Source organism: Hyperolius riggenbachi, chromosome 5 (assembly GCF_040937935.1).
Source record: "Hyperolius riggenbachi isolate aHypRig1 chromosome 5, aHypRig1.pri, whole genome shotgun sequence".
Classification (NCBI taxonomy): domain Eukaryota; kingdom Metazoa; phylum Chordata; class Amphibia; order Anura; family Hyperoliidae; genus Hyperolius; species Hyperolius riggenbachi.
In genome coordinates, this window is record NC_090650.1 from 430366763 (window position 1) to 430394409 (window position 27647).

Genomic DNA, 27647 nt, shown 5'->3' on the forward strand with positions numbered 1-27647 from the left:
GATGGATGAGGCAGTGACCCTTTGCCTCTGTTGCTATACTGCTCCCCTCCCAGGCCCCCTCTGTGCTTTTCTGGCCCCCATAAATCACACAGCTGTGCTAGCGACATGCAGCGAGTCGCCAGCCGCCTGTTTACCTTTTGCAGTGTCACTCTCGCCGCTCCCCCGCCTCCTCCATAGCACCGGTCCCCACCCGCGTCCCTTCCCTCCAATCAGCAGGGAGAGAAGGGACGCAGGCGGGGAGCGCCGACATAGAGGAGGCGGGGGAGCCGCGGAGAGTGACACTGCAAAAGGTAAACAGACGGCTGGTGACATGCTGCATGTCGCTAGCACGGCGTTTGATTTATGGGGGCTAGCAGAGCGAAGAGGGGGTCTGGGGGGAAGCAATATAGCAACAGAGGCTGGGCATTATATGCAGACCCAGCCTCTGTGTGCTAATAGCATTCTTAGACCCCACCTCGGGTTCTCTTTAAACGGTGCTATTCATAAAAGCCGATACTTACAGATCCACACATTACTTACTCTATGCACGAGGACATTACATCTATTTTACAAATAGTAGAATTACATCCGAAAACATTTTTTTAAATAAAAAGACCTATTTTTACCTTTAAAATTGACCCCTTACTTCCCACACTGCCCAATAGTTGCCCCAAACATTTTTTTGTAAAAAATAGATAAATAAAAAAATTACAATAAAAAAAAAAACTTAAATAGTTACCTTAGGGACTGAATGTTAACTGAGAATAATTTCTATGTTTTCTTATTTTTCCTGGTAAAACACATTTAGAATAAAATAATTCTTAAGTACCCCCCAAAGAAAGCCTAGTTGGTGGCGAAAAAAACAAGATATAGATTGTTTCGCTGTGATAAGTAGTAATATAGTTATAGGCGAATGAATGGAAGGAGTGCTGACAGGTTTTTTTCAGGGGAAAAACCCGTGGAGGTGAAGTGGTTAATACACACAGGGCGCTATCTTTGCTGCATGGGCCACAATTCTATAGAGATGCAATGTGCAGCTGTCTCACCTACCTGAGCCCCCGATTCACCGTCCACGCCGGGCAAGCCACCTTCTCCTTTTTCTCCCTGGCAAAGAAATCAAAGCGTTCGGATTATTCAGAATAGAGAGAAGACATTTACAGTAGAGAAACGTTTTTAGAAGATTCAATCAAACAGGTGATATACAATCAGCAGCAAAAACATTAAAACGTCTCGGCTAATAATGTGTCGGCCCCCCCTTTGCCCAGAGGCATATAAATAGCCCCGCGACCGCCGCCATCGCAGGGGGGCCCGGGGACATCCTCTGCACTTAATGCAGTGCAGCAGCGGTGCATCACATACATTACTTCCTGTCAGCGGCAGGTCACTGTCACATGTCATGCAGGGATGGAAGCTGCGTGCTAATTGTGCACTGAAGAGGACCTGTCCCGCCGCTGGAAGGAGGTTATGTATAATGTTCCGCTGCTGCTCTGTATTACTTATAGGAGCGGCCCACAGCCCCGGGTGTAGCCATGGCTAGGGCTGCCGCTGTGGTGCTCAGCCACTGTGTTCCTCCACCTGGGACCTTTTCTCATAGTTTGGGCAACATTCTGGAAAAAAGCAGCCGGCAGTGCAGGGGACTGTACTACTTCCTGCACTAGATGTAGCCCCCCTCCCCCTTCCTGTCCCGTGGGCAATGTGCCTCCTGACACTCTACACACTCTGCAGTGAGTGAATGTGCAGAGCAGCAGGGTGAGTAGAGAGAATGATTGCTGTGCTGCAGCTGGGACATTAGCAGGGAGAGGTGGCAGAATGTGTTTAGTGCTTCAGAAGTTTCCTGTCATTACTGGCCATGTGCACTGGCTGCTGTAATACCAGAGTGCCCTGGACTATTGATTATTCATCCTGATCAGAGTAATGAATCAATAATGCAGGGCAGTCTGCTGTAGCAGAAGCCAGTGATACAGACGCTGACAGCTGAGGTCTGTAGTGAGGAGGGAAGCAAGCTCCAAGTAATTTAGATTAGCTTGATTGCAGGTAATCTTATCTCTTCCCAGATCCCCTCCCACCCTGTTGTCTTCCCCATGACCCTTTCCTCTTTTCAGATTTCAGTGGCTTCTTTTAACAGCATGTCCCTGCCAAACAGCACTGGTGATGTCTGCAGTCCTAGTGAGAGGTCTTCCTGCCATTTCTCCTCTCCCGCCAGGCTTTCTGTCTTGTGCCTCTACCTCTTTACACCCCCCACCCCCACCCATCTCACAATCTAATCCTACCATAGTCATAGTGTAATGAGCGCAACCGCAGTGGACTGCATTGCTACTGCGGCTGCCTCTGCGCCCCTGTCCGTCCCTCCAGCGTCTAAGACGCCGGGACGGAACTACCTTTTTCCTGCAAGGTCGCTGTCTCGCGCGGGCGCGCGCGCATAGACAGGACCTTTATCCTAAGAGAGGGCTCGTCAGCTGACTGGCTGGTCAGCTGACAGCGGAGGAGACTCACGGCGACCCAGATTGGCTGCAGCAGGGGGCGTGCCAGTGAGGTCTCCTCTGCTTTTTAAGCCTTCGGGCTTTAGTCTGGCGCTGTCTGTTGTCGTGTATGCTTCTGTTATTTGTCAGACTAGATCCCAGGTGTGATGCTAAGGATTTCACACCTAGACTAGGATATTGCTATATTGCTTCTGTTATCTGTTAGACTAGTCCCCGGGTGTTGATGCCAAGGACTTCACACCTAGACTAGGATATTGTATTGTATGGATTTCTGTGTATGACTCTTAGCTAACTACTCTGGCTCTGATCCTGCTTTTTGGTCCTGTGCTTCCGCCTGTCTGTCTTCTAGTTGCTGAACCTCTGCTTGATTACCAATTACTCTCTTGTCTCACGATTCTGTACCGATACTTGCCTCCCTGTTGCCGAACCTTGCCAGTCAGACCACGCTACTCACCAGTGGGCCCTCACCACTGGTGAGGTGATAACTTCACCAGCTCCCCTGGTGAAATTATTCATTAATGCAGTACTATTTGTGTCTCCTGTTCCTAGGCTGCAGTACAGTCTGAATCACCTGCTAGTGCAGTACTGTCTGTATCTCCTGTTCCTAGGCTGCAGTGCATTCTGAATCACCCGCTCCTCGGGAGATTCAATCTCAGTTTCAGTTTCCCCAGCTTGCTGGGGTTTGTATTTTATTATACGGACGGCCTGTGTATCTTTAGTACCTCACCAGCATCTCTGGCGAGGTCTTGCCAAACTATACTGTTATCATATCTGTTTGTGTGTTCTCTGAGGGCCCTGGAGGTCTGGCCGTATTTAGCTGGGCCGTGTAGCTGGTCCCAGCCAGCACCTCTGTAGAGGTCTAGCCTTTATTAGTTTCAGCTAGTGCCAGCCTGCTTCTCTGTAGGGGCCTAGTCTGCGTGGTGTCTGAGGCTCATCAGCTCCACTGATGAGCACCTGTTATATATTTACTATCCTCACCTGCTCCACTGGTGATGTAGAGCTTAGTGATTGATGGTACCTTCTCAGCTCCTCTGGAAGGTTTAACCAAAGCGGTCTGAGTCACTTGTGTCACCTTTCCAGTTCCACTGGAAAGGCCTGGGGTAGCTTCTGGCTGCCAGCTAAGCTAGCTCCTTGCCAGCTCCTCTGATAGGACTAGTCTGCTATCTGGTGAATGTCTGTTAGTATCTGTCTGATTGGTTCTTGTCTCTCGCCGGCATTCCTGGCAGAGACCAGCTATACTACCTCCGTATTCTCTGTCTGTATCCTTCCCAGCCCCACTGGGGAACCTTTTGTCTAATTGTCTTGTCTGTATCCAGATTGTTACTTACCAACTCCTCTGGTAAGGTCCTGTAAAACCATTAAAGTTACGGTTGCACCAAACACTACACACTCTGCTCTTGGTCTTGCTATACTGGTATTATTGGTGATTCTGCGGATCACACATAATCGGGTATAGCGTCTGCATTGTTGGTGATTTCGCAGATCACCAATAATCAGACATCTGAGTTGTGGCACTACACCGTCACACATAGTCTAATGTCCTACCATATTGTTATTGTGTATTTATATAGCACTGACATCTTCTGCAGCCCTGTATAGAGTACAGAGTTACATAACGGTTAGCTACGTCCACATCCTGACAACTCCTTCTTCCCAAAAATACCCCAAAATTTGCAGCAATACACTCGGTGCCCCAACTCGTCAAGCCTCCCATGAAAGAAAAATTGGTTGTTTTGGGGGCGAGGGTGGGGGGGTTTGTCTGTAAATGATCAGTTCCCTAGGTACAGCACCACTCACTACATAAAGTTCTTGCTAAACTACACTAACTTCCTTCCCCATTACCTTTATCTTCCTCAACCCTATAACCCTAACACCAGGCCACCTAACACCAGGCCACCTAACACTAGGCCACTAACACCAGGCCACCTAACACCAGGCCACTATCACCAGGCCACTATCACCAGACCACTATCACCAGACCACCTAACACCAGGCCACCTAACACCAGGCCACCTAACACCAGGCCACCTAACACCAGACCACCTAACACCAGGCCACCTAACACCAGACCACCTAACACCAGACCACCTAACACCAGGCCACCTAACACCAGACCACTAACACCAGACCACTAACACCAGACCACTAACACCAGACCACTAACACCAGACCACTAACACCAGACCACCTAACACCAGGCTACCTAACACCAGACGACTATCACCAGGCCACCTAACACCAGACCACTATCACCAGACCACTATCACCAGACCACTAACATCAGACCACCTAACACCAGGCCACCTAACACCAGACCACTAACACCAGACCACTATCACCAGGCCACCTAACACCAGACCACTATCACCAGGCCACCTAACACCAGACCACTATCACCAGACCACTATCACCAGACCACTAACACCAGACCACCTAACACCAGAACATCTAACACCAGACCACTAACACCATACTACCTAACACCAGGCCACCTTACACCAGGCCACCTAACACCAGGCCACCTAACACCAGGCCACCTAACACCAGACCACCTAACACCAGGCCACCTAACACCAGACCACTATCACTAGGCCACCTAACACCAGGCCACCTGACACCAGACCACTATCACCAGGCCACCTAACACCAGACCACTAACACCAGACCACTAACACCAGACCACTAACACCAGACCACTAACACCAGACCACTAACACCAGACCACTAACATCAGACCACTAACATCAGACCACCTAACACCAGGCCACCTAACACCAGACCACTAACACCAGACCACCTAACACCAGGCCACCTAACACCAGATCACCTAACACCAGACCACTATCACCAGGCCACTTAACACCAGACCACTATCACCAGGGCACCTAACACCAGACCACTATCACCAGACCACTATCACCAGACCACTAACATCAGACCACCTAACACCAGAACACCTAACACAAGACCACTAACACCAGGCCACCTAACACCAGACCACTAACATCAGACCACTAACATCAGACCACCTAACACCAGACTACCTAACACCAGACCACCTAACACCAGACCACCCAACACCAGGCCACCTAACACCAGGCCACCTAACACCAGGCCACCTAACACCAGGGCACCTAACACCAGGGCACCTAACACCAGGCCACCTAACACCAGACCACCTATCACCAGACCACCTAACACCAGGCCACCTAACACCAGACCACTATCACTAGGCCACCTAACACCAGGCCACCTGACACCAGACCACTAACACCAGGCCACCTAACATCAGACCACTATCACCAGGCCACCTGACACCAGACCACCTGATACCAGGCCACCTAACACCAGACCACTAACATCAAACCACCTAACACCAGACCACCTAACACCAGACCACCTAACATCAGACCACCTAACATCAGACCACCTAACATCAAACCACCTAACACCAGACCACCTAACACCAGACCACCTAACATCAGACCACCTAACATCAGACCACCTAACATCAGACCACCTAACACCAGACCACCCAACACCAGACCACCTAACACCAGACCACCCAACACCAGACCACCCAACACCAGACCACCCAACACCAGACCACCTAACACCAGACCACCTAACATCAGACCACCTAACATCAGACCACCTAACATCAGACCACCTAACATCAGACCACCTAACACCAGACCACCCAACACCAGACCACCTAACACCAGACCACCTAACACTCCCTATCCCTCTAGGGCTCTGGAGCGCACCTGTTTGCAGCCTGAATCTGAGGACACTGTACATATGAAGGGCATTTGGGGGAATGAAGGCTTCTTCTTTGTGTTATTGAGAGGATGGGGGGGGGGAAGAGAACAAAAACAAAATTCCCAGAAACAGGTTTACTGCAGAGCGCTGTTCTCGGCTATCCTAGAAATAATTTCATAAACAGAATAAATGCATTAAATTCTCCTAAGCAGTCGTGGCAGGCGTTTAATGAAATCTCAATTAGAACACAAAAGGTCCTTAAACCGCCGCCAAGATCCAAAACGAACACAGATTGGACGGGAATTGAAGCGGCAACGTTTATTTATACTAAAAAAAAAACCTCATTAGAAAAACGTCCATCTATCCCGTAATGAGTTTCATCAACTCAGTGCCAAAAATGTAGATGAAAAGTGGATGAAGCTGTACGGGCCATTACCAGCCGTCACCCCACCCCCGCCGCCTCCGCCGGCCGCTTAAACTGATTGTGCAGCGACGGAAATTCCAGCGTCGCGTAACGTGTTTTCCGCCGAGCGGCCCGATTCCGTTACCACTCGAATAATCGGATTGAGATTAATTTATCTTTATCTCTTAAGCTTAGTACTTTTTCAGTGATAGAAATAAACAAAAAAAAAACCACCCCTCCTTAATTAGCTGATACATTTCAGCGGCGGTATAGGTGCCTTAAAGCAAACCTGAAGCGAAAAAAAAACGTATGAGATACTGAATTGTATGTGTAGTATGGATAATAAATAGTACTGTATATACTTGGATACACGTTGACCTTGTATATAAGTCGACTCCAATATTCAACCCTCCTAAGCTGGATTTTTTTATTGACTCAAGTATAAGTCTACCCAGCAAAGTTAATGGCTGCACTGCATACAGTATTGCAGCCATTAACCCCTCCTGTCCCTTAAAGAGACTCTGTAACAAAATGTTCAGCCTTATTTATCCTATCCTATAAGTTCTTATACCTGTTCTAATGTGGTCTGGATTACTGCAGCCTTTTCTAGTTGCACTGTCTCTGTAATATATCTAATCTTCTTTTCTTTGTCAAGCTTTGTCGACCCAGTGAGAAATGTGCTGCCTCTGTTGTGATGAATACAAGTTATACACGCCCCCTGCAGGCTCTGTGTGCTTTGTTTACTCCTCAGTCTCTGCTCTCAGTTTCAGCTTGTCTGTGCAGTTTGTGAGGTTGAGGGGGAGGGATCTGCCTGTCACATGCTGAGAAACTGTGAGAATCCCAGACTGGAGTGCAGATAACTCACTATGTAATAAAAGCTTGAAGTAAACTGTAACCTGATATATACAGTATATATATATATATATATATATATATATATATATATATATATATATATATATATATATATATATATATATATATATATATATATATACATACAGTATACACACACATATACATACACACATATTAGTGTGTATATGTGTTTGTGGGGGGGGGATATATATATATATATATATATATATATATATATATATATATATATATTTTTATTTATTTATTTTTTTTTTTACAAACATCACTTCCTGGTTAGCGGCCATGTTTTTTCTTTGTAAACACTGCCTAAAACTGTCAATTAAAAGTCAGTATCGCGACGGGGAGTGGCAGAAACAGCAAAGAGGGATCCAGGAGATCACAGTGACTCGATTGGTATGTTTTATTATTGTACAAATCGGACAGTACAGATTCTCTTTAAGTGCAGCCAATACATCCTCCAGGCATAAATATGGATTGGCCGATAGGAGACTGGGGGCAGGATACAGCCGGTATGGCTTATCTTTCTGCTGCACAAGTTCCGGCAGCGTTAAAGGTTACCCGAAGTGACATGTGACATGATGAGATAGACATGTGTATGTACAGTGCCTAGCACACAAATAACTAGGCTGTGTTCCTTTTTTTCTTTCTCTGCCTGAAAGAGTTAAATATCAGGTATGCAAGTGGCTGACTCAGACCTGACTCAGACAGGAAGTGACTACAGTGTGACCTTAACTGATAAGAAATTCCAACTATAAAACATATTTTCCTAGCAGAAAATGGCTTCGGAGAGCAAGAAAGAGGTAAAAAAGGGGAATTTCTTATCAGTGAGGGTCACACTGTAGTCACTTGCATACTTGATATTTAACTCTTTCAGGCAGAGAAAGAAAAAAAGGAACACAGCATAGTAATTTGTGTGCTAGGCACTGTACAAACACATGTCTATCTCATCATGTCACATGTCAGTTCGGGTATCCTTTAAATACTATTCCCCCTCCAGGTCCATGTGGATAGTGGGGAATTGTGTAATTCGGCTTACAGCTAATGCTGGCGGCCAAATTACAGTGTTTTAGAAGCAACTTCAGCTCTGTCTTCTGACAGCGCCAAAGTTACTGACTGTGCGCCGCTATAGCCGTAATTCCTATTACGGCCTATGGTGGCGCCGACTGCACCCAAATCTCCTGCGCTGTAATCACAGCGCTCGTCCTCCAGGCCCCCAAGTGCTGCAATTACTCACTCCCTTTTATGCAACCCAGTATTTCCCCTGCCCCTTTCCTTGTTAATTGTTAATTGTTGTGGCCAAGACTTTCCGCCATGTATTTTGGGCATTTCCTTTCCTCAAAGTATCACTAAAATTGCTGCAAATGGGAATGACACATTACTCAATGTGCTCACTGTTGCCTGTGACTCGTGTATAAGCCGACCCCCATGCGTTTATGAAGTGAATCAGACCTAAATTTCTAGACTTATACTCGAGTATATACAGTACATTAGTAGCAAAGAAAAGAATCTCTATTTTTTATTTTTGGTTATGTAACTTTTTGCCTCATTCTAACATATTTGCAGTTTACAACTCACACTGTGTATTTTAAACAATAAAACAGAGCAGAGCTAATGTCCCTTTTAACTTTCCTGCAGTAAAACCTTATCGCAACCTGTCTCTTACTGTTTCTTGGTTGGTTAAGTGCTTAAGAAAACAGGACTGTATTCCAATTCCACCCACATTGAGCTAAGTATCTTAACTCTTCCTGTACTGGAAACAACATGAGACTCATATCTGTGCTACTAATGTTCTATTCCTTAGCTGTACTACACAGCAGATCTGTATTAAGTGCTGGTGCACACCACCAGAGCGGTTCTAAAGAGTTTTTAAAACGCTTGCAGGAGGAAAACTGCTTGTCTAATGAAAGTGAATGGGATGGTGCACACCAGAGCGGTTCTTTTTTTTCTACAAACGCAAACTGGGGGGGGCTGCAGCATTTTTTAGATTTCTGAGGCGTGTCTGCCTCAATGTAAAGTATAGGAAAGTGGAAAACTGCTCTGAAAAGTGCTAGATCAGAGCAGTTTCCAGGTGTTTTTGTTACAGTAGCTGTTCAGTAACAGCTTTACTGTAACAATATATGTAATCTGCTACACAAAAACACTCCAAAAAACGCCAGGCATGTTTAGAAAACCTCTCTATACATGCCTAGAATCGCTCTGAAAATCTGCTTCAAAAACCTCTAGCGTGTTATGGATCTGCTAGCGGTTTTTGGTGTGCAGTGGGCCTAAAGGCTCATACACACATCAGACTATAGTCTTTGGAAAATGAAAGATCACAGACCAATCTTACCACCCTTGATGTAGTATGAGAGCCATACTCTACACAGTCTATTCTATGGAGCTGAACTCCCCATCAGAAAAAAACCTTTGCAAGATGCTGCACACACAGATGCTGTATAGACACAAAAGATCAGTATCTGCAAAAGATCAGTATCTGCAAAAGATCTGTTCCTGCAAATTGCATTCATAGTCTATGAGATCTGCAGATCATCATACACACCTTGTTTAACTGACATTCATCTGCAGATCAGACAATCATCTGCGGATCTGAAAATCCATCCTGGTGGATCTGATCTGCAGATGAATGTCTGTTAAACAAGGTGTGTATGAGATCTGCAGATATCATAGCCTATGAATGCATTTTGCAGGAACGGATCTTTTGCAGATACTGATCTTTTGAATGTGTACAGCATCTGTGTGTGCAGCATCTTGCAAAGATTTCTGTCAGATGGGGAGTTCAGCTCCATAGAATAGACTGTGTAGGTATGGCTCTCATACTACATGGAAGGGGGTAAAATTGGTCTGTGATCTTTCATTTTCCAAAGACTATGGTCTGATGTGTGTATGAGCCTTTAGAAATAGATAATTGCAACTAATGTAAAATATTGAGAGCTACTTACCCTCTCTCCTTGAAGTCCTGGAACTCCCTGACTACCCTTGGGGCCTTCTGGTCCCTACAGAAAGAGAGAAAAAGATTGTCAGAATTGTTTTCACAATGATTACAGCAGTTATTACCACAACCATTATTATTGATCGTATTATGCTTAAACTTGCATGCAAATAATTAACCCTTAAAGGACCACAGGCTTTACCCTGACCAGGCTATTTTTTACAATTTAGGCCACTGTCTGCAGCTTTAAGGCCAAGCTGCAGGGCCGTACAACTCAGCACACAAGTGACTTCCCCCTTCCTTCTTTCTGCCCACCAACAGAGAGCGTATGGAGGAAAACATTTTTTGCCATCTATTTAGGAAGGGGTCCTTCACAGTGAGAATGATTACAATCTGGAATATCTTTCCTCAGGAAATGCGTCCCCGGAATATGCCCACGTAATATTTATATCATCTGGTGCAGCGGTATCAGGATGGGGTTAGCAGCGATCAAATCTGACACTTTGATCAGAAGGGGCTGACTCTGCGCTGGATTTTATCCGGCGGCAACAACTTCATCTAGCGGCAGTCGGTTTTCCTTTGCCGGACTATGCCCGACATTGTTCCTATGGAGTGAGGGAATTCTTACTTAGCAATCAGATTCACTTCTAAACTGGAAATCGGAGACTAAAACTTTAATTTGGCTTCAAACATTCAGATAACTAAGAACCAGCCAAAGCAACGTTCAAAGTGTAGAAGCCACAGCAGCCAATCAGAAATCGCTTTCTAGGATCTGCCTACACTATAGTGAAATCTGCACTCTGCACTCCGGTGATATCCTCCATACAGTGGCGTAGCTACAGGCTTTGGGACCCCAATGTGTAACTTGGACCAACGCCCCCCAACCCCTGCAAGCTAAATTTGCCCCTCCCCACCCCAGTATTGTAGCTAGTTGAGTTGCCCCCCCACCCTTGACCCCCCCACACACCACCACCATAAGCGTATGGTAGCTAGGTGTGCAGCCCTTTCTCACAATTCCCCGCCTCCCGTCGGTGCTTTATGGAGCGCAGTGGGGAAGATTAGAGGGAGCCCACACTCACCTCTTACGCTGGAAGTCCATTTGTCCACTCTGCACCACAGCTGCTCTGTACTTCCTGCTTCGCAGATCAGGCACTAGAGCCCAAACTGAGAAGCAGGAAGTACAGAGCAGCGGTGGTGCAGAGCGGACAGGCAGGACCTCCAGCGACTGGAAACCGGGGCATGTGGTGACCGCGGCCTCTACACCACTGCTTCCATATGCCTAGTCACGTTAGGAGCTTAATAAGCTTCCAGCCACAGTTCCTCCCGCCACCCCCCAGAACAATGCTAGGCGGAGACGGGAAAAGATGAATCAGTCACTAAAGCCGAGGTAGAAGTTGGCTTCATTCTTCATCTAGAGAAGAACCCATTCCCATGACAAGGAGGAGGAAGCTTTGATTACTGACTTACAGCAGGTCCAGATGGTCCTATCGGGCCTTGAGGACCCCGGGGCCCAGGAAGACCCTGTGAAAAGACAAGAAAACAAAGAGCATGAACAAACATGAAAAGTAACAGAAACAAAACCAATCGATGGAAGAGACGGACAGTTCTTTGATGACAGAGCCTGAATATCACAAAAAAGAGAAGAAAAAAAGGGCTTTGAAATAAAGAGAATAAAATATTAAAACAAGATTTAAAAAAAAAAAAAAAAAACTATCTGAGCATAACCTGTATGTTATGATCTATGACATATACTGTAGGTTCATCTCCATGATGTGCCATCAGTGATGTGACTATCATTAGTAAATTTATTAATTGGAACATATAGACAGGTCTGTTTAACCTCCCCGGCGTTCTATTGAGATCGCCAGGGAGGCTGCGGGAGGGTTTTTTTAATAAAAAAAAAACTATTTCATGCAGCCAACTGAAAGTTGGAAAGCCCACTAGAGGGCGCTCCGGAGGCGTTCTTCCGATCGCCTCCGGCGCCCAGAATAAACAAGGAAGGCCGCAATGAGCAGCCTTCCTTGTTTGGCTTTCCTCGTCGCCATAGCGACGAGCGGAGTGACGTCATGGACGTCAGCCGACGTCCTGACGTCAGCCGCCTCCGATCCAGCCCTTAGCGCTGGCCGGAACTGATTGGTCCGGCTGCGCAGGGCTCGGGCGGCTGGGGGGACCCTCTTTCGCCGCTGCTCGCGGCGGATCGCCGCAGCGCAGAGCGGCGGCGATCAGGCAGCACACGCGGCTGGCAAAGTGCCAGCTGCGTGTGCTGCTTTTTATTTGAAGAAAATCGGCCCTGAGCGGCAGCCTCCGGCGGTGATGGACGAGCTATGCTCTGCCTATAGAGCCCAGCCCCTGTTGCTAGTCAGATTCCCCCTAAGCCCCCCTGCGCTCTGTGAGACCCCATTAATCACAGCCGCACTGTCCACACGCAGCGTGTCGCAGAGGGCTGTGTTTACCTCTCCTCTGTCAGTCTCGCCTCTCCCCCGCCTCCTGCATCGCTCCGGTCCCCGCCCACGTCCCTTCCTACGCCACTGATTGGAGGGAAGGGACGCGGGCGGGGACCGGAGCCCTGCAGGAGGTGGGGGAGAGCGGAGACTGACATTAGAGAGGTAAACACAGCCGCATAGCGTGTCTGTGATTTATGGGGTCTCACAGGGCGCAGGGGGGGAATCTGACTAGCAACAGAGGCTGGACTCTATAGGCAGACCCAGCCTCTGTATGGGGATTATGTTGTTAGCACCCCGCCTCGGGTTCTCTAAGGCCAGTTTCAGAAAATAAACCGGCATTACAGTCCGACGCACTGCATCACACCTTCAAAAACAGGCCTTCAGGAAACTCTGTGCTATTGCGCAGTGTTCCCTGCCTGACCACCGGCCACGCAGGAAGTGACGCGCGCGTTTCCGTCCCTTCATGCTCGGGTATGCGGAAGTGTATTGTTTAAGTACGCTTCTGCATATGCGTGCCGTGATTATTAAAAAATCCACGCATCACCATAGACTAACATTAATTCTGGGCTGACGCAGATCGCCACAACTCGACGCAAAAGCCGCGCGGTAATGTAGTTCTTGACTTGCTTCGCACCATGATGCCCCAGTATGACAGTCTCCACAGATTTTCATTGCACGGCGGTGTAAAAGGGCCCTGAAGGACCACTATGGTGAAAAAAATTTACATTTAAAATACATGAAAACACAAAATAAAAAGCAAATTTCTCCCAGAGTAAAAAGTGCTATAAATAACATTTCTCCTAGGTTGCTGTCACTTACAGTAGGTAGTAGAAATCTGACAGAAGCGACAGGTTTTGGACTATCCCATCTCCTTATGGGGGATTCTCTGGGTTTTCCGTATTTTACCAAGCATTTAGTGAACAGCAGTTGCTCAGTTCAACTGACAAAATATTTAGTAAACAGGTGTATGTGTATGTGTGTGTGTATAGTGTGTGTGTGTATAGTGTGTGTGTACAGTGTGTGTAGTGTGCAGTGTGTGTGTGTGTGTGTGTGTGTGTGTGTGTGTGTGTGTGTGTGTGTGTGTGTGTGTGTGTGTGTGTGTGTGTGTGTGTGTGTGTGTGTGTGTGTGTGTGTGTGTGCGTGTGTGTGTGTGTGTGTGTGTCGGGGGGGGGAGGGGTGTCTTTATATTGGTATAGATCTCTTCCAGAGAGTGCGTGCTTATGTAAAGAATAGATTAAATATTGAGAACCCCCCATAAAGAGATGGACTAGTCTAAAACCTGTCAGTTCCATCTGATTTCTACTAACTACTGTAAGTGACAGCAACATAGGAGAAAAGTAATTTATGGCTCATTTTTCTCTGTAAGAAACACTACTAATTTGTATGCGTTTGCATGAATTTAAAAATGTACAATTTTTTGCGCCGGGGTCCTTTAAGTCCAGGCAGAAAAAAATATATAAATGTAACCTTGTCATCAGTACTGTAATTGTATTAAGTTCTCATAATAATTTAAGCAAGTTTTTGCCAGTGTCTCTACTGTTAGCTGGTCCAGACTTCTGACGCCGATGATTAACCCTTGAGAGATTTGCTGTTCATACATTTCAAAGCTTGATGAGATCGTAGTATGTGGGGAGCCGTGGGTGCTTCCTCCCGAGCCAGAGCTCAAAATCTCCACTCTGAGAAAAGTGTTAGTATGTAGCAGCCCTGTGGGGAAGTGAATAGCACCCTAGCCTTGCAATGCTCTCTACCAGGTTCGAATCTGGGCCAGCATACTATCTGCATGTACTTGGTATGTTCTTACTGTGTTTGGATGGATTTTCTCTAAGCTCTCCAGTGTCCTCCCCATTCCCAAAAACATACCATAGGTTGACTGGTTCTACCCAAAATTGCCCCTTTGACCATGACTCTGGTAGGATTAGATTGTGAGTTCCTCTAAGGACAACCAGTGACATGACTATGTGCTCTGTAAAGTGCTGCAGAAGATGTGACTGCTATATAAATACATAATAATAATATGGTAGGACATTAGACTATGACTATGGTAGGATTAGATTGTGAGCTCCTCTGAGGACAGTCAGTGACATGACTATATACTCTGTAATGTGCTGCAGAAGATGGCAGTGCTGTATAAATAGATAATAATAATATGGGAGGACATTACACTAGGACTATGGTAGCATTAGATTGTGAGCTCCTCTGAGGACAGTCAGTGACATGACTATGTACTCTGTAAGGTGCTGCAGAAGATGTCATTGCTATAAACATACAGAATAATAATATGGTAGGACATTAGACTATGACTATGGTAGGATTAGACTGTGAGCTCCTCTGAGGGCAGTCAGTGACATGACTATGTACTCTGTAATGCGCTGCAGAAGATGTCAGCGCTATATAAATACATAATAATAATATGGTAGGACATTACACTATGACTATGGTAGGATTAGATTGTGAGCTCCTCTGAGGAACAGTCAGTGACATGACTATGTACTCTGTAATGTACTGCAGAAGATGTCAGTGCTATATAAATACATAATAATAATATGGTAGGGTTAGAGTGTGAGCTCCTCTGAGGACAGTCAGTGACATGACTATGTACTCTGTAATGCGCTGCAGAAGATGTCAGCGCTATATAAATACATAATAATAACATGGGAGGACATTAGACTATGACTATGATAGGATTAGATTGTAAGCTCCTCTGAGGACAGTCAGTGACATGACTATGTACTCTGTAATGTGCTGCAGGAGATGTCAGTGCTATATAAATACATAATAATAATATAGTAGGACATTAGGCTATGACTATGGTAGGATTAGAGTGTGAGCTCCTCTGAGGACAGTCAGTGACATGACTATGTACTCTGTAATGCGCTGCAGAAGATGTCAGCGCTATATAAATACATAATAATAATATGGGAGGACATTAGACTATGACTATGATAGGATTAGATTGTAAGCTCCTCTGAGGACAGTCAGTGACATGACTATGTACTCTGTAATGTGCTGTAGGAGATGACAGTGCTATATAAGTACATAATAATAATATAGTAGGACATTAGGCTATGACTATGGTAGGATTAGAGTGTGAGCTCCTCTCAGGGCAGTCAGTGACATGACTATGTACTCAGTAATGTGCTGCAGAAGATGTCAGTGCTATATAAATACATAATAATAATATGGTCGGACATTAGACTATGACTATGGTAGGGTTAGAGTGTGAGCTCCTCTGAGGACAGTCAGTGACATGACTATGTACTCTGTACAGTGCTGTAGAAGATGTCAGCGCTATATAAATACATAATAATAATATGGGAGGACATTAGACTATGACTATGATAGGATTAGATTGTAAGCTCCTCTGAGGACAGTCAGTGACATGACTATGTACTCTGTAATGTGTTGCAGGAGATGTCAGTGCTATATATGGTAAATACATAATATTAATGTGATTAAAGTCCGACTCAAGCCATGCTTTGATGCAAAATATTTTTGTCAACATCCCAGGTAAGGTACCAGGTGAGGTAAAAGATATTTATTGCGTTATAAATATTATTTAATATGTATTATAATATGAATATATATCTATTTCCCAGCCCCAGTCTCACCTGCTCTCCTCTGAGTCCCTCCTGCTGAATCTAGGACAGAAAGATAAAGCGATCTGAGTAGAGTTTAAACATCCACTAAGTGCTGAATATAATTCACATCCTTGCTGAACACATAATAAATCGCACACACAGAATGCAACATAAACCTACAACGCTGCCTGGTAGTCCGGGGGCTCCGACTTCACCTTTATCGCCCTGCGTGGAGAAAATGACAAATACTGTACTATGTTGGCAGCATCAACAGAATAACCTAAACTGCAGTATAGTAAAGCAACCACAAGATGTCACTGTAAAATGTGAAGTGCTGCAATGATCTCTATGGTGTTGTGATTTCTTGTATTCACACTCTGTGTATTCATTTCTGAGTAAGCTACATTTCCTGGTGTGGTGTTTTAGTTATCGCTGCATGTTTTCTTCAGTAAAGAGTTCTAACTTGTTATACTGGGTGCCTACCTGTGTTTACAGAACACACTGCTCCATTATATTAACCCTGCCTAACCCTCTTTAAAACGGATCCGAGATAAAAAAAAAACTAACTATAACAAGTAACTTGTCTATATATCTTATCTAAAGTTTAGATGGTTTACACAGCAAATCTAGCTGCAAACAGCTTTAAAGGGGAACTGAAGAGAGAGGTATATGGAGGCTGTCATGTTTATTTCCTTTTAGACAATACCAGTTGCCTGGCAGCCCTGCTGGTCCTCTGCCTCTAATACTATTAGCCTTAGCCCCTGAACAAGCATGCAGCAGATCAGATGTTTCAGTGGTTCAGACTTATAAGTCTGATCTGACAAGACTAGCTGCATGCTTGTTTCTGGTTTTAATCAGATACTACTGCAGAAAAATAGACCAGCAGGGCTGCCAGGCAACTGGTATTGATTAAAAGGAAATAAACATGACAGCCTCCATATACCTCTCTCTTTAGTTCCCCTTTAATAGAACATTATTATTTCTTCCTGTGATACAATGACAGCAGCCATGTTGTTTGCAAACATTACACAGAGGCAGGCTTATCTGTATCTTGAGCACTCAGCCTGTGAAAAAAACTAATCCCCCCTCCTCCCCTCTGCCTCTGAAATCAATGGCTAGTAACACCTCCCCCTCCTCCTGCCCAGACTGAGCTCCCATGAGCCCTTGCTACTGCCAAGGCTCTCTGAAAACCTGTGGGCGTGGCTTATTTAGTTTATAGGGAATTAGAGTATTAAAACAAAAACAAAAAAGTATTTGACTTGAGGAATGCCTTATAAACAATAGAAAAGGAACACAATTATGCAATGAGTAAAAGTTCACCTCGGATCTACTTTAAGGACCAGACGATTTTGCATTGGGGGGTGGCGCGTTTGTAGGCTCAGGCAGCCAGATCCCGTGTGTAACTTGCTGGTCATGGTTTCTCCTCTGTAGCCAGATGCCCTCCCTGTAGCCAGCAGCCTTTACTCACTTCCCAGGCTCTAGCGATGAGCCGCTGTGGAACCCTCCGCTCTGGCCGGCATCCCTGCTTGTACTGACGCTAAGTTCCGGGTTGTGGCTTGATGACGTCATCAAGCCAGGACCCGACACTTACGTCAGTGCGAGCGGGGATGCTGGCCAGAGCGGAGAAGAGCTCCAATCACCGTGGGAACGGCAGGAAGGTGAGTGGATCCTCTTCTTTTCCCCATACCACCGCAGCTCTTACTGGTGATCACTATGATCCGCCGGCGATCGTAGTGATCACGTGATTAGAAGCCAATCATGATGGCTCTTGATCACTGAAGGGAGTAGTTAGCTGTCATATGACAACCTAATCTCCCCTCTCAAATGTGCATGATCGCGGCGGGACGCTTCGTTTTTGCGGACGTTGAATCTACATCCAGTCAGAGCACCACCTGCTGGACGTAGATTCGTACTACGTCAGTCCCCATTATGATAAACTTACACTATGTTAGGGCAGTCGTGTAAAAGTGAGAAAACAAAATAACACATACATGTACGATACAGCAAAGTATAAGTGAATTCACAGCACATACAGTGGTGTTAAAAACGATTTGCCCCCTTCCTGATTTCTTATTCTTTTGCATGTCTGTCACACTTAAATGTTTCTGCTCATCAAAAACCGTTAACTATTAGTGAAAGATAACATAATTGAACACAAAATGCAGTTTTAAATGATGGTTTTTATTATTTAGTGAGAAAAAAACTCAAAACCTACATGGCCCTGTGTGAAAAAGAAATTGCCCCCTGAACCTAATAACTGGTTGGGCCACCCTTAGCAGCAATAACTGCAATCAAGCGATAACTTGCAACGAGTCTTTTACAGCGCTCTGGAGGAATTTTGGCCCACTCATCTTTGCAGAATTGTTGTAATTCAGCATTATTTGAGGGTTTTCTAGCATGAACCGCCTTTTTAAGGTCATGCCACAACATCTCAATAGGATTCAGGTCAGGGCTTTGACTAGGCCACTCCAAAGTCTTCATTTTGTTTTTCTTCAGCCATTCAGAGGTGGATTTGCTGGTGTGTTTTGGGTCATTGTCCTGCTGCAGCACCCAAGATCGCTTCAGCTTGAGTTGACGAACAGATGGCCGGACATTCTCCTTCAGGATTTTTTGGTAGACAGTAGAATTCATGGTTCCATCTATCACAGCAAGCCTTCCAGGTCCTGAAGCAGCAAAACAACCCCAGACCATCACACTACCACCACCATATTTTACTGTTGGTATGATGTTCTTTTGCTGAAATGCTGTGTTACTTCTACGACAGATTTAACAGGACACGCACCTTCCAAAAAGTTCAACTTTTGTCTCGGCGGTCCACAAGGTATTTTCCCACAAGTCTTGGCAATCATTGAGATGTTTTTTTAGCAAAATTGAGACGAGCCTTAATGTTCTTTTTGCTTAAAACTGGTTTGCGCCTTGGATATCTGTCATGCAGGCCGTTTTTGCCCAGTCTCTTTCTTATGTTGGAGTCATGAACAATGACCTTAATTGAGGCAAGTGAGGCCTGCAGTTCTTTAGATGTTGTCCTGGGGTCTTTTGTGGCCTCTCGGATGAGTTTTCTCTGCGCTCTTGGGGTAATTTTGGTCGGCCAGCCACTCCTGGGAAGGTTCATCACTGTTCCATGTTTTTGCCATTTGTGGATAATGGCTCTCACTGTGGTTCACTGGAGTCCCAAAGCTTTAGAAATGGCTTTATAACCTTTACCAGACTGATAGATCTCAATTACTTTTGTTCTCATTTGTTCCTGAATTTCTTTGGATCTTGGCATGATGTCTAGCTTTTAAGGTGCTTTTGGTCTACTTCTCTGTGTCAGCTCCTATTTAAGTGTTTTCTTGATTGAAACAGGTGTGGCAGTAATCAGGCCTGGGGGTGACTACAGAAATTGAACTCAGGTGTGATAAACCACAGTTAAGTTATTTTTTAACAAGGGGGCAATCACTTTTTCACACAGGGCCATGTAGATTTGGAGTTTTTTTTTCCTCACTGAATATTAAAAACCATCATTTAAAACTGCATTTTGTGTTCAATTATGTTATCTTTGACTAATAGTTAACGGTTTTTGATGAGCAGAAACATTTAAGTATGACAAACATACAAAAGAATAAGAAATCAGGAAGGGGGCAAATAGTTTTTCACACCACTGTACATGCACCAACTTCAAATGGCCTAACTGATCAATTATCTATTATTGTTTCTTCCCAGACTGTACACTGTGGCTAATGGACAAATTGGGGCGTCCCTTAGGTGCTAATGCAAATATCAGCTATTGGGTGCACAAATCAGAAATGTGGGCACCCGATGAATAGCGGGGGGGGGGGTTAGGGTTAGACGTCAGGAAGGGGAGTTGAGTGTTAGGCATCAGGATGGGTGGTTTTAGGGTAAGCCATCAAAAAGGAGAGTTGAGGGTTAGGTGTCAGCAGGTAGGGGATGTTTAGGGTTAGGCGTCAAAAAGGGGAGTTAAGTGTTAGGGTTAGGTGCTAGGAAGGGGGGGGGGGGGTTCGTTTTAGGTGTCAGGAAGGGGGGGGTTTAGAATCAGGCATCAGGAAATGGGGTTTTAGAATTAGGCATCAGGAAGTTCGGGAAGGGGGGGTTTAGAATTAGGCATCAGGAAGGGGGTTCTTAGGGTTAAGCATCAGAAAGGAGGGTTAGGTATCAGAAAAGGGGGGCTTAGATGTCAGGAAGGAGGGGCTTAGGGTGCGGCATCCTAGGCGGGAGGGTTCTGTGTGAGAATAGCGTTAGGTTTTGTTGCAGTAAAATATCGGTAACATTTCCCAGTGTTTTACTATCATCATTACCACTGTAAATATTTTTTGTTCATTTGCCACCCAATTCCCAACGGTATTTTTCCTGGTGCCTCACGAAAGCGGGAGTACTGCTGATAGGGTGTGTACATTGAGGTATGAGGGGGTATCGGGGTGTCACACTTACCCTTTCTCCTTTAACTCCCTTTAGGCCCGGTGCTCCGATGCTGCCCTTCAGACCCTGCGGTGGAGTACAGAAGAACATTCGTATTACATCCAGCAGCACTGCAATAACTGGAGGACATGCTGTGTGAGCAATACAGCGGCTCAGGGATTCTCTGTGTCTCTAGCACTGGAGTCTTGGGTTTGATTCTCATCCAGAGAACAGTAAGGCCTGTTTTACACTGCTAACTCCGGGGAAACCAAGCAAGAAGTTAGGTCCTCTAGCACTCACTTCCTGTGGCCGACGGTAGAATTGCGCAAAGTGTATTATCAAAATACGCTTCCGCGCATGCGTGACCCAAATACATGCGGGGAACAGTTTAAAAAGAATGCACAGCACCATAGACTTACATGACTTCAGGTTTGCCGCACGTCGCCGCCCAAGCCAGCTACCAATGTGCTGTTGCGACAGAGAGCAACAAATTGGGGACTTCCGCCGCACCGCCCAGGTATGAAATGCCCTATAGACTGGCATAGGGTTGGCCTGCGGCAAAATAGGCCAACGTTAACGCGCCAGTTTGAGGGAGCCTGAGGGGGATTAGTAAAGGTAAGGTGATGTGAACCAGACAGGTAGAGTTCTCAGAGGAAATGAATCCAGGGTCTCCCAGTGCAAAAGGTGGATTTACTTCCCGGGAGTCTGTAGACACAGAAGTCCTGGTGCCCCAAACTCCGCCCTCTGCAGAACCTGCAAATCCTGACGGGATTGCAGGTTAAGCAGTTACCGCAAGTGTGCTGTCTGCCTCTTTTCCTTGGGTGGCCTAGCCATCACCTCTCCCTCCCTTACCCTGCCTGGAGTGCCCATGCTCACCATCTTGGTGCCAAATTGATGTCACTGCCCCGGGGCATCTGCCTCTCTATGCTCTGAGAACAGTGGTATCAGAGTGGTTCCAGGTTGGTGAGCACAGGTCCAAGAACCCATGATAGCCACCTCTTAGCTTATTGGCACCACTAGGCTTGTGCCTAGTGCTAAATCAGGTCCTGGTTTCAGCCAGACCACTATGTCAAAACTGCCCCTATTTATTTTTTTTTTTTTACAAATTGAAGGAACAATGAACCTATCAGCTGCTTACCACAGCCAATCAATGAGTGACTGTACCCGGTGGTGTAGCTAGAAACTATGGAGGCCCATAGCAGAAATGTATGGGGTCATCAGGTCTAGGCGCTCTTGAGCAATGCCACCTGCCCCTACCCTATGGATGTGAGGTGACTGGGTAATTTACATTTCCATGCAATGTACACTGTGTATAGTCCATTGGAACTGAGATAAAGTCAAAGGGTGGAGAAACAAAGTGAACACATCAAGTACCACCTGGGCTCCCTCCTCTACTGGGCCCCATAGCAGTTGCTATGGCTGCTATGGCTATTGCTACGCCCCTGACTGTACCCCTCTCTCAATAATATCTGATAAATGATCGACAGCAATTTTTTCTGTGTGTTTACGAGTTGTTTATTTACCATGCTGACATTTTGTCTGACTCTGCTGATTTTAACAGCTGATACACCATCTCAGCGTGTTGTTGTCCTTCACAACTTGTGGGAGTTGTTTTATCATTTACATCCCCGGGACTTGGCTCACTGAGACCCAACCAGAAAGTCGGAGCGGAACTGCAGGACTTTCTGAGACCGGCCAATCATAATCCTGACCTGAAGCAAGGTCAGAGTGGAACTGCAGGACTTTCTGAGACCGGCCAATCATAATCCTGACCTGAAGCAAGGCCAGAGCGGAACTGCAGGACTTCCTGAGACCAGACAATCATAATCCTGACCTGAAGCAAGGCTTCGGACTGGCTGTTCTGGGAAACAGCGCCACCTGTCTTCTCCTCCTGACTTGATAAACCGACCCCTGAGCCGTTCACTCAGCAGTATGTGATGATTAGAAAGGTTACCGGAAGTCATAGAAAATGGAAGTTGCCATTTTTATTTCCTCCCAGCTGCCATAATGGCCATTTGGCTTCAGTGTGAGCTACACATGGATTAAGCATGCAGCCCAGTGGAGTCAGAACACCTGATCTGCAGACTGGGCCACTGATTTAGAAGGTTTAATGGCAGAGGATCATCACCACGGCCAGAAACAGGGGCATATTTTTTTGTTTGGTTTTTAGTAAAGGTCTTTTTTAGGGCCATTTTCCACTAGCAGCGATTGCGATGCTGAATCTGCCACGGTTTGCCTAATAACATAGGAATTGCGATAGGTAATTTCCACTACCGCGATTCGTTTTTTACTTAAGCGTGACCGCGCAGCAGAGCGATTTTTGCCGTGATTTTGCTATGCAGTGCATTGCATAGCAAAATCGCAATCGCCGGGAAAATTTGGAACTTTGCTGAATCGCAATCGCTATGCGCGAACGCTAGCGATTGCTAGTGGAAAAGGGCCCTTAGCTTGTAGCAGCCATACAGGGTCATAAGACTAGAGCTACACGGATCATGTGACACACAGCAAATCTCCCCCCCCCCCCCCCCGCCCCATCCCAATAGGCGGCACAGATAGCCCCCTGTCTACTCCAGCAGTTACAAGCAGCCACAAAGCTGGTCAAAGTAAGCGCTGGGGGATTGAACAGTGTGTGGGGGTCCGATGCCTTCCTTGTCCCTGACCCAGTCCTGCCCAAAAGGTGCCAGACGAAGAAAGAATATTAAGCGTTATTGCGATTTCACCTTCATTGCACATCTAATGCATTTCACTGGCCTCACTTTTGACCTGAATTTTTCTCTCTTTTTTATGTGTTTTTAAATTCTGCAACAGTGTTGAATTGTTTTGTGTGAATCGAATCAAAGTTAATGGAAACCTAAAAACATTGCAGCTTTGTGTAAAAAAAAAAAAATTGCTTGCAATTGCAAATTAATTAGATACATTTTCATGTAAATTACTTTGAGTAGTATGCACAAAAACAAAATCGCAAGCTGAAAAATTGCATAAGAATGCGCACAAATCGCAGAGAAATAGAGGAAAATACATGAAAAATAGAACGTGAAATTTGCATGGATAAGTGTGAAGACGGCCTAACACACACGGTACACACATGCGATAACGATCGTTCGTTGTCAACGACGAACGAACTTTTAATTGCCGAAAGAACGACCTAAGTAAAGTTAGTTTTAAAAGGTGTGTAACGATCAGATCGTTAGAACGAACGTTACATCACAGAAAGCAACTATTGCGCTTGCGCATAAAAATGAAAAGTTCCATGGAGAAATAGCGAAATGCGCATGTCAAGCCTAGTACGAACGATGTACTACTTCCAACGATGTACTACTTTTGCAAACGATCATCGTTGGAAAAAATCCGCCAAGATAGATCGTTCGTTTTTAACGATCGAACTCGTCCGTCGTTAAACTTAATGGTCATTGGCTGCTTTTTTTTAAACGATCGTCGTTTGAAACGATCGGGGAACGATCGTTTCAAACGACTATAGTCGCATGTGTGCACGCACCTTTAGAGCCATTTCCCCGCTCCTGCAGAGTGCTTACCTCTTTACCTTCTGCCCCCGGCTTCCCCGGAAATCCATCGATGCCTCTTTCACCCTAAAAAATACAAAACACAGAAATACGTCTATAATTTGCAAAAGAGGAAGAAAGGCGACCCTAAAGTGAACCTATCACAATAACAAAATTACATATTGCAAATGCAATAAATAGTTCATTAAAGTGGCCCTGTAGTGACATATAGTAGAATGCAGTACATTATTTAGTATGCCCACTTTTACAGTAATTATCCTGGTTTCAACATGAGAAACTCTTCCTATAGCTATAGATTGCTGTATATTGGTATGGTGTAATCCTATAGATTGTATGCTCGCAAGGGCAGGGACCTCCTGCTTGTGTTTCCTTTTTCTGTGCAATTTATCAAATGAACATCAGTCATGCTCACGCTAGTACCAGAAGAGGAGTGCGGCCCCAATGTACAGGAGGGTTATTGGCAGTAGCAGAGGACTAGAGGTACAGTGACCAGATTTTTCTTGGCTCAACCTGGGACGGGAGGAGGGTGCTAGTGCGGTGCGCAAAACTCTGAGGCAGTGGGAAAAGTTTCCTCCCAAAACACAGATAGGCAACGTGACCCTAAAGGTGATTAAGCAATGTTCCCCTGATGCTACAGTATTAGCATATCATTTAATAATCATGGCCCCTAAAATGCCAAATGCTGCAACAATAACCCCAAAGTAGCAAATGCAGTCTCTATGGCCATCAAATAATAACTACAGCAACCGTTACCTCTGACACATAAATTGCAATAACCGTTACCTCCGACAAATGAAATGCAACTACCGTTACCTCTAACACATGAAATGCAACTACCGTTACCTCTGACACATGAAATGCAGCAGAAAACGATTACTCCGACCCTGCAAATGGTAAATGAGGCAAACATTATCTCATACGGCCACAGAGTCCCTCGGCTGGGACACCCGGCGGCCAAAAGTGGGACACATTGCAGCCTGGGACAGAGGACATTGTGGTTCTAATAAGTAAGTACGTCTCTTCTTCCCCCTCTCCCCCTTTTCAATTCGGGTTCTCTTTAAAACTGATTTTATTCTTGTCCGAAACCTGGTGCATCATTATTGTGTGGATTATATACCTTATTCTAATGATGCTGTATAGTAAGGACCTTTTCTTATTGCCTGTCATTACGGATCTCGTACAATCAGATTAAGAAATGACGCACTTGTTCTGCAATATTGGCTCCTCTGCATGATGCGGTGAAAGTGATACAATAGAAAACCCCGCAGTCCTATTCTCCATATTGGTCCGCAGGCATCTTACTCTTATTTAAATACAATATTGGCAGTTGGTGCCCTGATCAGATTATGTCTACATGTCCAGTTACACAGGCTGACTACTAGATTGACATTTGATATTTAATCTTATTAAAAAAAAGGCAAAGCTATGCAGCAACGCATGAAAAACATCCAAGGGGATTAGTTCAAGAAGAATGAGATATATAAAAGCCCAGCAAAATCCCAAACGGAACAGGCAAACTGCAGCAGCTATCAGGATAATAAGTGTGATGGGGCAGACGCAGATAGGCACCCAGTATAACAAGTTAGAACTCTTTACTGAAGAAAAAGATGCAGAGATATCATACAGAACCATCAGGAAATGCAGCTTACTTAGAACAGAGAGAAACACAGAATGAACACAGGAAAAAACAATAACATGGAGATCATGATCACATTTAACAGACAGTGACATCTTGTGGTTGTTTTACTATACTGCAGTTTAGGTAATAATCCTGTTGGTACTTCCAACAAAGTGAATATAAATAATTGTAGAGCCGTCCAATGCTGGACTAACCATTTTATGGGCCAAATGAACGTGTAAATTGAGCACAGCTTGCTTCCTATCCTCTCTGGATTTAGCCGTTGGGTGTGTCAATCAGGCGAGACCATGTGATGCACAAAGTCGGAAGAATGACAGATGCCGATGTAGTAGTGGCCACATGTCTACATGAGTATTTTGTAGTTCGCAGGAAACGAGTGTGTGCAATTATGAGATCTGATAACAGGCTCTAAAAGGTCATAAGCCTGTGAGGATAGGTGTGTGCCTGCCACAGACACCGTTACACAGAGGATTTTAAAAGAAATTAAAAAATATTTTCTTATGATCTACAAAATCTCACCTCCTCATGCAGAGCTAATAACTACAAATTATGCCCCCCCCCAAACTTTTATGGAGCCTCTCAATTTTCCCACCCTTTCCCATGCCTCCCCTGTTGACCCTCACAGCCTGGGGGCCGATCTTGTAAGAGTCCTAAAACAAGTTTAGATATTGTAATCTCCACACCCATAACAAGTGTAGCCACAAAAACACTTGATCTGAAGGCTGGACCTCTTTACCAGAGTGAGTGAAGTAGAAGTTGGGGCCCCCAGAGCTCAGGGCACCTTGGCGGTCGCAGGGCCTGTTCCCCTCTAGTTACGTCCTTGGACCCGAACGGTGGTGCCAGCAGTGGTGGAGGACCTGAGGCCGGTTTCACACTGCAAACTGGCGGCAGCGCCCACCGCCAGAAACATACTATGTTAGTAAGCGGTGTTCCCTGTCTGGCCACCAGACAAGTAGGAAGTGACACACGCTTTGTCACTTCCTGCTTCAGTGTATGTGGAAGTGCACAGAAGCGTATTGTTATCTGTAAAAATAGGCTTCCGTGCATGCGCGCTGCCGCAATGTTAACTTTTTAAAACAAACCCACATTGCCATAGACTAACATGGTTTCCGGGCCGACGCAGACCGCTGCAGGTCACCGCGGATCCCGCACGGTAACGTAATTCTGCGCTAGCGTTAGATTAGGGACTTCTGGTGCAACATACCACAACGTGGGAAGTATGAACCTCCCCATAGGGTTGCATAAGGCAATTAGACGCACCGCCCCAGTGTAAAAGAGCCCTGAAGGTGAGGGCCTCAGAGGGGTAAACGTACAAAAACTTACAAAAGGTACACAGTGACCAGCCTGGGCAGAACTGACCCTGTCCATTCTCATAGGCTTGTATTTATTCCGTCAGCATGCGCTTTGTCTGGCAGATCCTGAAAAGCAGTGTTGGACCTAACACTTGCGTTCTGCTAGTTGGAATAGACAGAACAGGTCAGTTTTGAACGGATTAGCGTAAATGGATTTTTTGCTTTGCATGGGATCTGTTCCGTTTCACCAAGCGAAACGTTTTTTATGACAACGTAAACGTGGCCTAAAGGTGGCCACACACTATACAATTCAAACAAAAGATCCAATTTCACACCAATTCGATAA

The 27647-nt window shown here is 45.4% G+C and overlaps 1 protein-coding gene across 2 annotated transcripts in view; it reads right to left on the reverse strand.

Annotated features, from left to right (window-relative positions):
* Positions 1-27647, reverse strand: part of COL22A1 (collagen type XXII alpha 1 chain) — a 483118-nt gene that overhangs the window by 178118 nt on the left and 277353 nt on the right. For both annotated transcript variants that reach the window (XM_068238069.1, XM_068238068.1), the window contains exons 18-24: positions 24383-24436; positions 20883-20936; positions 16635-16679; positions 16485-16514; positions 11900-11953; positions 10443-10496; positions 1030-1083 (exon numbers count right to left, since the gene is read on the reverse strand). In XM_068238069.1, coding sequence (XP_068094170.1) covers positions 1030-1083; positions 10443-10496; positions 11900-11953; positions 16485-16514; positions 16635-16679; positions 20883-20936; positions 24383-24436 — 345 coding nt within the window. The remainder of the gene's footprint in view (positions 1-1029; positions 1084-10442; positions 10497-11899; positions 11954-16484; positions 16515-16634; positions 16680-20882; positions 20937-24382; positions 24437-27647) is intronic.